Source organism: Lynx rufus, unplaced genomic scaffold, assembly GCF_022079265.1.
Source record: "Lynx rufus isolate CCGP_SWC_20201006 ecotype Redwood Valley unplaced genomic scaffold, mLynRuf1.p SCAF_6, whole genome shotgun sequence".
NCBI classification, from domain to species: Eukaryota; Metazoa; Chordata; class Mammalia; order Carnivora; family Felidae; genus Lynx; species Lynx rufus.
Genome location: NW_025814878.1, coordinates 144,218,434 through 144,233,469, shown reverse-complemented (window position 1 = coordinate 144,233,469; position 15,036 = coordinate 144,218,434). Strand labels below are relative to the sequence as shown.

Here is a 15,036-nt window from a genome sequence, read left to right as displayed (position 1 = left end):
TCCTTTCCTTTATGCCTGTCCTTGTACTATGATAAGTTTTGCATTATAGCTCTTTGAGCTGTCATTGCTTTGAGAATGTATCTGTCTTTATATATTTACCCAAGTAATTATTTTATCATTGGAAATGATGCAAAGCATTACCCTTTGTACATAGATTACACATTTGGATAATGATTTAAAATGTTCTGATTAGAATGGTGACATGGAGTAATCCTACCTCTTTCAGGAATTTTTTGAATGCTAAATGGAGTAATGTGTGAAACAGAAATCGGCAGAAGGAAGAGGAAAGTGCTAACCACTGTATTTTAGAATTCTGATTCCAAAGGACTCTGCTTAGCCAATGAATTTTCAGAGTTCCTGTTAAATTGGTATGGTAATTTTAAGCATCTTGCAAAAGTTAAAAACTATTTGAATGGTGGTGTTGTCAGGTTCTCTCTGATTGAGTATTTAATTGTTTGACTACCATACACACAAAAAGAAACCTGATATATGTTTGTATGCAGAACTAGAAGCAATGTGTTGAATGTAACTGAATTCTTTGTAGAAATAAATTCCAGGGCATAGATTCCTATAACTGAATTTATTTTAGAGATCATGTTGTATCATAACCTGTGACATGTGTGGTGTGCATTCCAGGTGTGTGGAATTATGAGATACATATGAAAGATAATGAATCTGGAGTACCTGGGTTGCTCAGTCGGTTAAGGGTCTGATTTCGGCTCTGGTCAAGATCTCGCTGTTCAAGCTCCATGTCTGACTCTGTGATGACAGCTGGAAACCTGGAGCCGGCCTCAGATTCTGTGTCTTCTTTTGTCTCTTCTCCTCCTCTGCCTGGACTCTGTCTTTATCTCCCTATCAAAGATAAATAAACATCAGAAAAAGACTTTTAAAGATGCTGAATCTCCCTCTGTCTGCATCTCTTTCCTATTCTTTCTGATTTTCCTTCGTCTTTTCCCTCATCCCCATTTTCTCTGAAATGCACACATATATTTGTAGCACTTTAAGCCTACAAAAGACCTTTTGTAACTATGACTGATGCAGACACAGGCCCATTATGTGATTTATCTTACATTAAATGTTAATGATTTACTTTTTGTGGTAATGTGGAACTAAATTGGAACTAATTGATCAATTTCATGAGTACATCATTTATTCAAATAGTTACTTATAAAATGTCATGTCCTGTCTTATAGCATGATAAATCCACCTCCTGCCAACTTTTTTTTTGAAGATTTCTTTTAAAAATTGCTAAATACTTGGTCTTGACAGGAAGCATGTGGTAAGAAAGAATGGACCAGAAAAATGGAAGTTCTTTCACTGGCTTTATCCTGCTGGGTTTCTCTGATCGGCCTCAGCTGGAGCGAGTCCTCTTTGTGGTTCTTCTGATCTTCTATCTGCTCACCCTGCTGGGAAACACAAGCATCATTGCGTTGTCCCGCCTGGACCCACACCTGCAGACTCCCATGTACTTTTTCCTGTCCAACCTAAGCTTTCTGGACCTGTGTTACACGACCAGCACTGTTCCTCAGCTGCTGGTTCATCTCAGGGGACCAGACAAGTCTATCTCCTTCGCTGGCTGTGTAGCTCAGCTCTTCGTCTCTCTATGGTTGGGATGCACAGAATGCATTCTGTTAGGGGTGATGGCATTTGACCGCTATGCAGCCGTCTGCAGGCCCCTGCACTACACAGTGATCGTGCACCCCCGTCTCTGTGCCCTGATGGCTTCTGCATCGTGGTTCACTGGTTTTGCCAACTCCTCATTGGAGACGGTGCTCATTTTTCTTGTACCACTTTGTGGGAGAAATAAAATAGACCACTTCTTTTGTGAGGTCCCCCCATTGCTCAAGCTTGCCTGTGTTGACACCACTGTGTATGAGTCTGAGATCTTATTTTTCAGTATGATCTTTCTTTTCATACCTGTGGCATTAATCACATTCTCCTATGGTCGGATAGTCAGGGCAGTGTTAAGAATAAAGTCAGCCGCAGGACAGAGGAAAGTGTTTGGGACATGTGGGTCTCACCTCACAGTGGTCTCCCTGTTCTATGGCACGGCCATCTATGCTTACCTGCAGCCCAGCAACAACCACTCCCAGGATCAGGGCAAGTTCATTTCTCTCTTCTACACCATCGTCACCCCCATGGTCAACCCCTTCATATATACACTGCGGAACAAGGATGTGATGGGAGCAATGAAGAAGGTTTTCTGTAGGGGCTCCATATGACTGGGGGGAAGAGCCTTCATGGAAGACTTTGAATGTCAGAGGCTTTAAGATTTTGTGTCCTCCACATTTCCTCCAACATATCCCCTGACGACTCTCAAGAGAATTACCTTACCTCTTTGTTTTAAGCAACCTGGTGTTCAAACTCTGAATTCATGGATTCAACAGTGCAAGAGAGTTCCCATTTCTATATATCCTTGACAACACCTGTTGTTCGTGTGTTGTTGATTTTAGCCTTTCTGACATGGATGAAGTGATATATCATTGTGTTTTTGATTTGTATTTAACTGATAATCAGTGATGTTGAGCATCTTTTGAAGTGTTTTTTTGCCATCTGGATGTCTTTTTGGAGAATATCTATTCATGTATTCTGTCCATTTTTTAATTAGATTATTTGTAATTTGAATGTATAACACCTTTATAAATTTCTTTTTTTAATTTTATTTTTTATTTTTTAAAATTCACATTGAAATTAGTTAGCATATAGTGCAACAATGATTTCAGGAGTAGATTTCTTACCATTTAGCCCATTCTCTCTCCCACACCCCCTCTAGTAACCCTCTGTTCTCCATATTTATGAGTTTCTTATATGTCTCCCTCCCTGTTTTTATATTATTTTTGTTTCCTTTCCCTTATGTTCATCTGTTTTGTCTCTTAAAGTCCTCATATGAGTGAAGTCATATGATATTTGTCATTCTCTGACTGATTTTGCTTATCATAATACCCTCCAATTACATCCATGTAGTTGCAAATGGCAAGATTTCATTCTTTTTGATTGCCGAGTAATACTCCATTATATATATATATATATATACCACATCTTCTTTATCCATTCATCCATCAGTGGACATTTGGGCTCTTTCCATACTTTGGCTATTGTTGATAGTGCTGCTATAAACATGGGGGTGCATGTATCCCTTTGAAAAAACACACCTGTATCCCTTGGATAAATACCAGAAGATTTTTATTTTGATGAGTTCTTGATAGTTCTTTTTCGCTTGTGTTTCCCTTGCCTCTGGAGATGTATTGAGTGAGAAGTTGCTGCTGCCTAAGTCAAAGAGGTTTTTATCTGCTTTATCCTCTAGGATTTTGATGGCTTCCTGTCTTACAGTTAGGTCCTTCATCCATTTTGAGTTTATTTTTGTGTATGGTGTAAGAAAGTGGCCCAGGTTCATTTTTCTGCATGTCGCTGTCCAGTTGTCACAGCACCATCTCCTGGAAAGACCGTCTTTATTCCACTGGATATCCTTTCCTGCTTTGTCAAAGGTTCGGTGGCCATATAATTGTGGGTCCATTTCTGGGTTCCATTCTGTTCCATTGATCTGATTGTCTGTTTTTGTGTCAGTACCATACCGTCTTGATGATTACAGTTTTGTAATACATCTTATTTTTTTCCAGAAATGCTTTGCATGGTTTATTCATTCCCCAAAACAAGCCTGTGAGGCAGGTGCCATTAATTAGGGGATGATTGCTCTTTTGGCTTTGTAACAAGTAGGACGTTGGAGCACTGTAGAGAAATGGTAAGGTAGGAATCAAATCCCACATTCTAAGCCAGTTTGGAATTCTGCATTTGTATTGTCTTTGACTACTTGTTTTCACTAAATTTCTCTGAGCTTTGTTATCTTCATTGAAGATCTCTATTATAATCCTTTTATCAAAAATCATATTGTACCCAGGCACCTGGGTGGCTCATTCAGTTATGCTGTAATCCATTTTGAAATCCTGGATTGTGATGCCTCCAGCTTTAGTTTTCTTTTTCAAGATTGTTTTCGGAATTTGGGGTGTTTTCTGGTTCCATACAAATTTTAGGATTGTTTGTTCTAGCTCTGTGAAGAATCCTGGTGTTGTCTTGATAGGGATTTCCTTGCATATGTAGATTGCTTTGGGGAGTATTGATGTTTTAACAATCTTTGTTCTTCCATTCCCGGAGCATGGAATATTTTTCCATTTCTTTGTTCTTCAATTTCTTAAGCTTTGTATAGTTTTCAGTGTATATTTTTTTCACCTCATGGTTAGGTACATTTCTAGGTATTTAATGGTTTTTTGTGCACTTGTCAATGGGATCGATTCCTGATTTCTCTTACTGTTGCTTCATTATCGGTGTATAGGAATGCAACCGATTTCTGTGCAGTGATTTTATATCCTGTGACTTTGCTGAATTCATGGATCAGTTCTAGCAGTTTTTCAGTAGAATATGTTGTGTTTTCCACATAGAGTTTTATGTCATTGCTAAGAGTGAAAGTTTGACTTCCTCCTGGCCACTTTGGATGCGTTTTATTCCCTTGTGGCTTCTGATTGCTGAGGCCAAAACTTCCAATGGCATGTTGAATAACAGTGGTGAGAGTGGACATCCCTGTCGTGTTCCTGAACTTAGGGGGAAAGGTCTTTCTTTTCCCCATTGAGAAAGATATTAGCAGTGGGTCTTTCATATATGGCTTTTTGAATCTTGAGGTATGAACTTTCTATCCCTACTTTCTTGAGGGTTTTTTTTTTTTTTTAATTTTTTTTTTTCAACGTTTATTTATTTTTGGGACAGAGAGAGAGACAGAGCATGAACGGGGGAGGGCCAGAGAGAGAGGGAGACACAGAATGGGAAACAGGCTCCAGGCTCTGAGCCATCAGCCCAGAGCCCGACGCGGGGCTCGAACTCACGGACCGCGAGATCGTGACCTGGCTGAAGTCGGACGCTTAACCGACTGCGCCACCCAGGCGCCCCTTGAGGGTTTTTATCAAGAAAGTGTGCCGTGTTTTGTCAAATGGTTTCTCTGTGTCTTTCGAGACAATCATGTGGTTCTTGTCCTTTCTTTTATTGATATCACGTATAACATTGATTGATTTGTGGCTGTTGAAACAGCCCTGCATCCCAGGTATAAATCCCACTTGGTGTGGTGAATAATTCGTTTAATGCATTGTCTGATTTGGTTGGCTGGTATCTTGTTGAGGACTTTTGCATCCATATTTATCAGGGAAATTGTTCTGTAATTCTCCTTTTGTGTGGGTTCTTTGTCTGGTTTTAGAATCAAGGTAATGCTGGCTGCAGAGAATCAGTTTGTAAGGTTTCCTTCCATTTCTATTTTTGGTATGGCTTCAAAAGAATAGGTGTTAACTCTTCTTTAAATATCTAGTAGAATTCCCCTAAAGCCAACCAGGCCTGGACTCTTGTTTTTTGGGAGACTTTTGATTACTAATTCGTTGTCTTTACTGGTTATGGGTGTGTTCAAATTTTCTGTTTCTTCCTTTTCCAGTTTTGATAGTTTATATGTTTCTGGGAATTTGTCCTTTTCTTCCAGATTGCCGATTTCATTGGTATATAATTGCTCATAATATTCTCTTATTATTGATTGTATTTCTGCTGTGTTGGTTGTGATCTGTCCTCTGTGATTCTTGATTTTATTTATTTGGGTCCTTTACTTTTTCATCAAACTGGATATGGGTTTATCAGTTTTGTTAATTCTGTCAAAGAACCATCTTCTGGTTTCATCGATCTATTCTACTGATTTTTTTTTTTTGATAGCATTGATTTATGCTCTTGTTTTTAGTATTTCATATTATCTGCTGTTTTTTGGTTTTACTTGCTCTTCTTTTTCCAGCTCTTTAAGGTGTCAGGTTAGGTGTGTATCTGAGACCTTTCTTCCTTCTTTGGGAAGGTTTGCATTGGTATATAGTTTCCTCTTATGAATATTTTTGCTGCATCCCAGAGGTTCTGGGCTGTGGTGTTATCATTTTCATTGGCTTCCATGTACTTTTCAACTTCCTCCAACTGTTTGTTATGTTTCCACATTTTTTCTTGTGGTTGATTTGAGTTTCATAGTGTGGTGGTCTGAACATATGCATGGTATCATCTTGATCTTTTTGTAGTTTTTGAGGGCTGATTTGTGTCCCGTTATGTGATCTATTCTGGAGAATGTTTCATGTGCACTTGAGAAGAATGTGTATTCTGGTACGTTAGGATGAAATATTCTGAATATATCTGTTAAGTCCATCCGGTGTAGTGTGTCATTTATAACCATTGTTTCCTTGTTGATTTTCTGTCTAGATGATCTGTGCATTGCTGTCATTGGGGTGCTGAAGTCCCTTACTATTATGGTGTTATTAACAATGAGTTTTTTTGTGTTGTGATTAATTGCTTTATATATTTGAGTGCTTTCACATTTGGAGCATAAATGCTTACAGTTGTGAGATCTTCTTGGTGGATAGATCCCTTAATTATGATATAATGCCCTTCTTCATTTCTTGTTACAGTCTTTAGTTTAAAATCTAGATTGTCTAATATAAGTATGGCTACTCTGGCTTTCTTTTTGTGACCATTAGTATGATAGATGCTTCTCCATCCCCTTACTTTCAATATTAAGGTGTCTTTAGGTCTAAAATGGGTCTTTTGTAAATATATATAAATGGATCTTCTTCTCTTATCCATTCTGTTACCCTATGTCTTTTGATTGGAATGTTTAGTCCAGTGACATTTATAGTGAGTTCTGAAAGTTATGAATTTACTGTGGAGTTGGAGTTTCTGGTGGTGTTCTCTGTTCCTTTTAGTCTTTGTTGCCTTTGGTCTTCTTGGTTTTTGTTTTGTTTTCTTTTGTTTTGTTTTGTTTGTTTGTTTGTTTGCTCTTTTCTTCTCTTAGAGCATCGCCCTGAAAATTTCTTGCAGGGCTGTTTTAGTGGTCACAAACTCCTTTGTTTGTTTGGCAGGGAAACTTCTTGGCTGCATATTTTTCTGATTCATCACGTTGAATATATCCTGGCACTCCTGCTGGCCACCAAGTTTCTGTGGATAGGTCTGCTAGGACATGATTTGTCTTCCCTTGTAGGTTAATGACTTTTTTCCCTTTATGCTTTCATGAATCTTTCTTTGCCTGAGTATTTTGTAAATTTGAATTGATATACATTGTTGATGGTCAGTTTTTGTTGAATCTAATGGGAGTTCTCTGTGCTTCCTGGATTTTGATGTCTTTGTCTTTCCCCAGGTTAGGAAAGTTTTCTTCTATGATTTGCTCACGTAACTTCCTATCCCTTTTTCTCTCTCTTCATCATCTGGGACTGCTATTATTCTGATGTTATTCCTTTTCAATGAGTCACTGGGTCTCTAAATCTTACTTCATTCTCTTTTGCCTTAGACTCTCTCTTTTTTTTCTTCATTTTTCTTAATAAGCTTGTCCCCTATATCAGTGATTCGCTGCTCTGATTCATCTATGCTTGTTGCCATGGCTTCCATTCAAGAGTGCCATGCCTCTAAATTCTGGTTCAGACATCATGCTTGTATCTGTGTTGATTAAGTTCCTGGCTGTCATTCTTCCTGTTCTTTCTTCTGGGGTGAATTCCTTCATTTCATCTTTTTGAAGGAGGAAACGGAATTGATGTAAAAAAATAAAAATAAAAATAAAAAAACACAAAAAAATTCAAATAAAAGATGCTATATCCTAAGTGTGTTTTGGTCAGGTGTTGAAAGAAGCTTGATAGATTAGTGAAAACAGGGAAAGAGAGGAAAAGAAAAAAAAAAAGGAAAAAAAAAGTTTGACAATTTCAAGAAATGAATACAATGATATAGAATAAAATGAAATAAAGTAAAATGGAATTGAAAAAATTTTCAAAAGTAAAAACTATAGTAGAAAAAAATAAAAATCTTTCTAATAAAAATGTAAAATAAAAATAAATTTTTTCTCCTTTATTCAAGAATTTGAAAAGAAAAGAAAAAGAAATAAATGGAATAGATGGACCAGTGAACAGAATTAAATACGATTGAAATTACATCCACTTTCCCCTATAAATTATATTATGAAGCAGTTTATAGGTCATAAACTAAGCAGGTAGAGATATTGGTGGTGTTCCTGAAGAGTGAGGTTGGCCCAGTTGGTCACGGTTTAGTGTAATGACATTGTTCTCCACTAGATGGCACTGCTTAGCTTACTGGGGTGGATTGCTTTGGTGCCTGTAGGTGTGGAGGTTTATGCACAGGAGAGGTGAAAATGATGTCACCCAACTACCCAGTCTTTAGTATCAGAATCTGTACTCTCCCTGACCAGCAATCAAGTCTCCTCCTTGTCTCCAGCTTCTGCCCACTCCCTGCTTCTACACTGTCCATGACCAAGCTGTCAGGCTGCCAGGTGGCACCTCCCCCTGAGTTTTATCTCTGATGTGGCTGTGTTTCCCAAACCCTCACTTTTGAGGGACTGCAGCTGTCACCTATTCCAACCCTCTGGGGGAAGGTCTCACCAAGCAATTGCCAGCCGGCTCCCTGGAATGTTTGTGAGACCGTGCTGTTGTTGATGCCTGGAGACCATCTGGGTGCCTACCCACCCCAGAAAAAGTTTACATGATCTTGTAGCAGCAACGTTTCAGGGATTATGGAAAATCACAACACATATCTGGTGCCAGGCTTTATCCTTAATGACCTTGTTCCAGCACCAGCAAATGTGGTTGTTTTCCAGGGTCCTATGGGACCTTTGCTGTCAGGTGGCCACGCAGCCTCTACCCCATGTCCTCCCAGCAGGGGAACCGCCTCTCACCATGTGACCAGAGGACCCCTTGGACTTGCTTTCTGCTCCAGGGGTCACCCTTCCCACCAGAGCACAGCCAGGTATTGAGCTGTGGAGTTTCCAACTCTGCGTTCCCTTGTTTATAAATTCTTAATGGAATTTAACCCCTCTTCTTTCTCCTTTTTCCCTTTTTTGTTCAGTCCCTTATGCCTGTTTCCACACTTACACTTTCTCTCCAGCCCAGCTGCTTCAAGTGTGTGTGTGGGTGCTTTTCCTGTACTCTCCCTGCCCCCTGTCCTTTCCCTACAAGCAAAAACAGCTCCCTGCCCTCTGTAGCTTCTCTCTCCTCCAGTTCACCTCTCTGCTCTGTGTGCCTGTTTAGTTTGTGGTTTAGGATTTGCATATTGTTGTGTTAATCCTCAAATAAGTTTTCTAGATGTGCAAGATGGATTAGTGTTTATCTGGCTGCATATCAGGGATGAGAGATGCAAAAAAAAAAGAGCCTTCTGTCCTGTTGCAATCTTGGCTCCTCCATATTTTTTTTAATTTTTGATTTATTTTTGATTTATGTCATTAGAATTTTTTTTGTTAAAAATTTTTTAAATGTTTATTTAGTTTTTAAGAGACAGATGGAGCACAAGTGGTGGAGGGGCAGGGAGAGGGGGAGACACAGAATGGGAAGTAGACTCCTGGCTCTGAGCTGTCAGCACAGAGTCTGACATGGAGCTCGAACCCACAGACTGGGAGATCATGGCCTGAGCTGAAGTCGGACACTCAACTGACCGAGCCACCCAGAAGCCCCAGTAGTAGAATGTTTTGAAATGTTCATTTTTCTTTAAAATTTATTTATTTATTTTGAGAGAGAGAGAGAGAGAGACAACATGCATAGAGGAGGCAGATAGAGAGGGAGAGAGAGAGTCTCAAGCAGGCTCTGCACTGTGAGCTGTGGAGCCCAATGTGGGACTTGAACTCATGATCCGTGAGATCATGACCTGAGCTGAAATCAAGAGTTGGTCAATTAACCCACTGTGCCATTCAGGTGCCCTTAAGTGTTTATTTTGAAAGAGAGAGAGTGTGCGTGAGAGAGAGGCAGAAAGAGAGAGGGATGGAAGATCTGAAGGAGGCTCTTTGCCAAGAGCAGAGAGCCTGATTTGGACCTGGAACCATGAGCTGAGTGGATGTTGGACACTTAACTGACTGTGCCACGCAGGCACCCCTGTTTCAGAAGTAGAATCCAGTGATTGATTACTTACATATAACACCCAGTGCTCATCACAAGTACCCTCCTTAATGCCCATCCTCCATCTAGCCCATCCCCCATCTGCCTCCACCCCATCAACCTTTAGTTTGTTCTCCTTTAGCCTCTTGTGGTTTGTTTCTTTTTTCTTAATTGCTTTCACCCTCCCATATGTTCCTTTTTTTTGTTTCTTAAATTCCACCTATGAGTGTACTCATATGATGTGTCTTTTTCTGACTGACTTATTTCGCTTAGCATAATACACTCTAGTTCCATCCACGTGGTTGCAAATGGCAAGACACCATTCTTTTTGATTGTTGAGTAACATTTTATATATATATATACACACACACACACATACACACACACACATATATATATATAAAATCTATATATATCTATATATCTATATATATAAGAGATATAGATAAATAGATATCATCTAAGAAGAGATATAGATATATGGATATCTATATCTATATATATCTATATATCTTCTTTTTTTCTATTCATTTTTAAATTTAAATTCTAATTAGTTAACATACAATGCAATATTGATTTTAGGAGTAGAATTCAGTGATTTGTCACTTACATACACGCCCAGTGCTCATCACAAGTACCCTCCCTAATGCCCATCAGCCATCTAGCCCATCCCACACCCACCTCCCCTCTCAGTTTGTTCTCATATTTAAGTCTCTTATGATTTGTTGCCCTCTCTCTTTTAACCCCCTTCCTTATGTTCATCTGTTTTGATTCTTAAATTCCACATATGAATGAAATCGTATGGTGTTTGTCTTTTTATGGCTGACTTATTTTGCTTAGCACACTCTAGCTCCTTTCATGTGGTTGCAAATGGCAAGATTCCTCTATTTTTGACGGCCGAGTAATATTCCATTGTGTGTGTGTGTGTGTATACCACTTATTATCCATTCATCAGTTAACGGACACTTAGGCTCTCTCCATAATTTGGCTATTGTTGATAATGCTACTATAAATCTGTGGGTGTGTGTACCCCTTCAAATCTGTATTTTTGTATCCCATGGGTAAATAACTAGTAGTGCAATTGCTGGGTCATAGGGTAGTTCTCCTTTTAGATTTTTGAGGAACCACCATACTGTTCTCTAGAGTGGCTATACCAGTTTGCATTCCCACCAACAGCGTAAGAGCATTCCCTTTTATACACATTTCACTAACATCTGTTGTTTTCTGAGTTGTTATTTTTAGCCATTCTGACATGTGTGAGGTGGTATTTCATTGTGGTTTTGATTTGTATTTCACTGATGATGAGTGATGCTGAGCATATTTTCATGTGTCTGTTAGCCATCTGGATGTCTCATTTGGAGAAATGCCTGTTCATGTCTTCTGCCCATTTCTTAAGTGGATTATTTACCTTTAAGGTGTTGAGTTTGATACGTTCTTTTTAGATTTTGGAACTAGCCTTTTATCCATTATATCATTTGCAAACATCTCTTATTCTGTAGGCTGCCTTTTAGTTTTGTATGCAAAGGATGTTTATGTTGAAGAAGTCCCATTTTGGCTTTTGTTTCCCTTGCCTCTGGAGACATGTCTAGTAGGAAGTTGCGATGGCCAGGTCAAAGAGGTTGTTGCCTGTGTTCTCCTCTAGGATTTTGATGGTTTCTTGTCTCACATTTAGGTCTTTCATCCCTTTTGGATTTAATTTTCTGTATGGTGTAAGAAAGTGGTCCAGTTTCTTTCTTCTATATGCCACTTCTGTATGCCAGTTTTCCTAACACCATTTGTGAAAGAGACTGTCTTTTTTCCTTTGGATACTTTTTCCTGCTTTGTTGAGGATTACTCAGCGATGAGTATGTAATGTTTTCATTTAAAAATTTTTTAAGTCTTTATTTATTTTTGAGAGAAGGAGAGACAGAATGTGAGTGGGGCAGGGGCAGAGAGAGAGAGGGAGATGCAGAATTTGAAGCAAGCTCCAGGCTCCAAGCTGTCAGTGCAGAGCCCAATGTGGGGCTGAAACTCATGAACCATGAGTTCATGACCTGGGCTGATGTCGGATGCTTAGTTGACTGAACCACCCAGTGCCCCATGAGCATGGAATGTTTTTCTAATTCTTTGTGTCTTCTTCAATTTATTCATAAGTGCTGTATAATTTTCAGCATGTGGATCTTTTATCTTTTTGGTTACGTTTATTCCTGTTTCTTGTGGTTTTTGGTGTAATTATAAATGAGATAAATTCATTGATTTCCCCTTCTGCTGCCTCATTATTGGTGTATAGAAACGCAACTGATTCCTGTATGTTGATTTTATATCCTGCGACTTTGCCAAATTCATGAATCAGTCCTAACAGTTTTTTGGTGGAGTCTTTTGAGTTTTCCATGTACAGTATCATGTCATCTGTGAAGAGTGAGAGTTTGACTTATTCTTTGCCAGTGTGTATACTTTTTATTTCTTTCTGCTGTCTGATTGCTGAGGCTAGGAGTTCCAGTACTATGGAAAAGAATAGTGATGAGAGTGGACATCCCTATGGTGTTCCTGATCAGGGGGAAATCTATGTTTGTCCCCCTTGAGGATGATATTAGCTGTGGGTCTTTCATATATGGCTTTTATGATGTGGAGGTATGTTCCTTCTATCCTGATTTTCTTGAGTGTTTTAATCAAGAAAGGATGCTGTGTTTTGTCAAATGCTTTTTCTGCATCGATTGACAGGATCATATGGTTCTTTTCTTTTCCTTTATTAATGTGATGTATCTCATTGATTGATTTGCAAATATTGAACCAGCCCTGCAGCCCAGGAATGAATCCCACTTGATCAGGGTGGATAAATCTTTTTATATGCTGTTGAATTCGATTTGCTAGTATGTTGTTGAGAATTTTTGCATCCATATTCATCAGGGATATTGGCATGTCGTTCTATTTTTCTGCTGGGTCTCTGTCTGGTTTGTGAATCAAAGTAATGCTGGCTTCATAGAATGAGCCTGGAAGTTTTCCTTCCTTTTCTATTTTTTGGAACAGCTTGAGAAGGATAGGTATTACCTCTGCTTTAAATGTCTGGTAGAATTCCCCAGGGAAGCCATCTGGTCCTGAACTCTTATTTGTTGGGAGATTTTTGATAACTGATTCAGTTTATTTGCGGTTATGGGTCTGTTCAAATTTTCTGTTTCTTCCCATTTGAGTTTTGGAAGTGTGTGGGTGCTTAGGAATTTGTCCATTTCTTCCAGGTTGTCCAGTTTGTTGGCACATAATCTTTCATAGTATTCCCTGATAATTGCTTGTGTTTCTGAGCGATTGGATGCAATAATTCCATTCTCATTCATGATTTTATCCATTTGGGTCCCCTTCCTTTTCTTTTTGAGAATCCTGGCTAGAGGTTTATCAATTTTGTTTATTTTTTCAGAAAAACAACTCTGGTTTCATTGATCTGCTCTACAGTTTTTGTTAGATTCTATATTGTTTATTTCTGCTCTGATCTTTATTATTTCTCTTCTTCTGCTGGATTTAGTCTGTCTTTGCTGTTCTGCTTCTATTTCCTTTAGGTGTGCTGTTAGGTTTTGTATTTGGGATTTTTCTTGATTCCTGAGATAGGCTTGGATTGCAATGTATCTTCCTCTCAGGACTGCCTTCGCTGCATCCCAAAGCGTTTGGAATGTTGCATTTTCATTTTCATTTGTTTTCATATATCTTTTAATTTCTTCTCTAATTGCTTGGTTGTCCCATTCATACTTTAGTAGAATGTTCTTTCCCCTCCATGCTTTTGGAGGTTTTCCAGACTTTTTCCTGTGGTTGATTTCAAGTTTCATAGCATTGTGGTCTGAAAGTGTGCATGGTATGATCTCAATTCTTTTGTACTTATGAAGGGCTGTCTTGTGACACAGTATGTGATCTGTCTTGGAGAATGTTCCATGTGCACTCGAGAAGAAAGTATATTCTGTTGCTTTGGGATGCTGAGTTCTAAATATATCTGTCAAGTCCATCTGATGCAATGTATCATTCAGGGCCCTTGTTTCTTTATTGATTCTCTGTCTAGATGATCTATCCAATGTTGTAAGTGGAGTATTAAAGTCCCCTGCAATTACCACATTCTTATCAATAAGGTTGATTATGTTTGTGATTAATTGTTTTATATATTTGGGGGCCTCTGTATTCGTCATATAGACATTTATAATTGTTAGCTCTTCCTGATGGATAGACCCTGTAATTATTATATAATGCCCTTCATCATCTCTTGTTATAGCCTTTAATTTAAAGTCTAGTTTGTCTGATATAAGTAAGGCTAATCCAGCTTTCTTTTGACTTCCAGTAGTGTGACAGATAGTTCTGCATCCCCTCACTTTCAATCTGATGGTGTCCTCAGGTTTAAAATGAGTCTCTTGTAGACAGCAAATAGATGGGTCTTGTTTTTTTTTTAAATCCATTCTGATACCCTACGTATTTTGGTTGGAGCATTTAGTCCATTTACATTCAGTGTTATTATAGAAAGATATGAGTTTAGAGTCATTGTGATGTCTGTAGGTTTCATGCTTGTAGTGATGCCTCTGATACTTTGTGGTCCTTGCAACATTTCACTCACAGAGTCCCCCTTAGGATCTGTTGTAGGGCTGGTTTAGTGGTGATGAATTCCTTCGGTTTTTGTTTGAGAAAACCATCTCTCCTTCTATTCTGAATGACAGACCTGCTGGGTAAAGGATTCTTGGCTGCATATTTTTTCCATTCATCACATTGAAGATTTCCTGCCATTCCCTTCTGGCCTGTCAAGTTTCAGTAGCTAGGTCTGCTACTACCCTTATGTGTCTACCTTTGTATGGTAGGGCGTGTTTATCCCTAGCTGCTTTCAGAATTTTCTTTTTATCCTTGTATTTTGCCAGTTTCACTATGATATGTCATGCAGAAGATTGATTCAACTTACATCTGAAAGGAGTTCTCTGTGCCTCTTGCATTTTAATGCCCATTTCCTTCCTCACATAGGGGAAGTTCTCAGGTATGATTTGTTCAAGTATACCTTTAACCCCTTTGCCTCTCTCTTCTCCTTCTGGAATTCCTATGATAAGGATATTGTTCCGTTTTACTGCGTCACTTAGTTCTCTAATTCTCCCCTTGTATTCTTGGAGTTTTTTCTTTCTTTTTCTCAGCT

General features: G+C 38.7%; 1 protein-coding gene across 1 annotated transcript; it reads left to right on the top strand.

The window, feature by feature from the left end:
* Window positions 1–1,289: 1,289 nt before the first annotated feature.
* Window positions 1,290–2,222, top strand: LOC124528447 (putative olfactory receptor 2B8). Its single transcript, XM_047102070.1, has one exon. It carries the CDS (start codon window positions 1,290–1,292, stop codon window positions 2,220–2,222), a length of 933 nt encoding a protein of 310 aa, XP_046958026.1.
* The last annotated feature ends 12,814 nt before the right edge of the window (window positions 2,223–15,036 follow it).

Bases quoted from the DNA above. Each gene is read 5' to 3' on its own strand.
- LOC124528447 (XM_047102070.1), top strand. From the start codon at position 1,290: ATGGACCAGAAAAATGGAAGTTCTTTCACTGGCTTTATCCTGCTGGGT.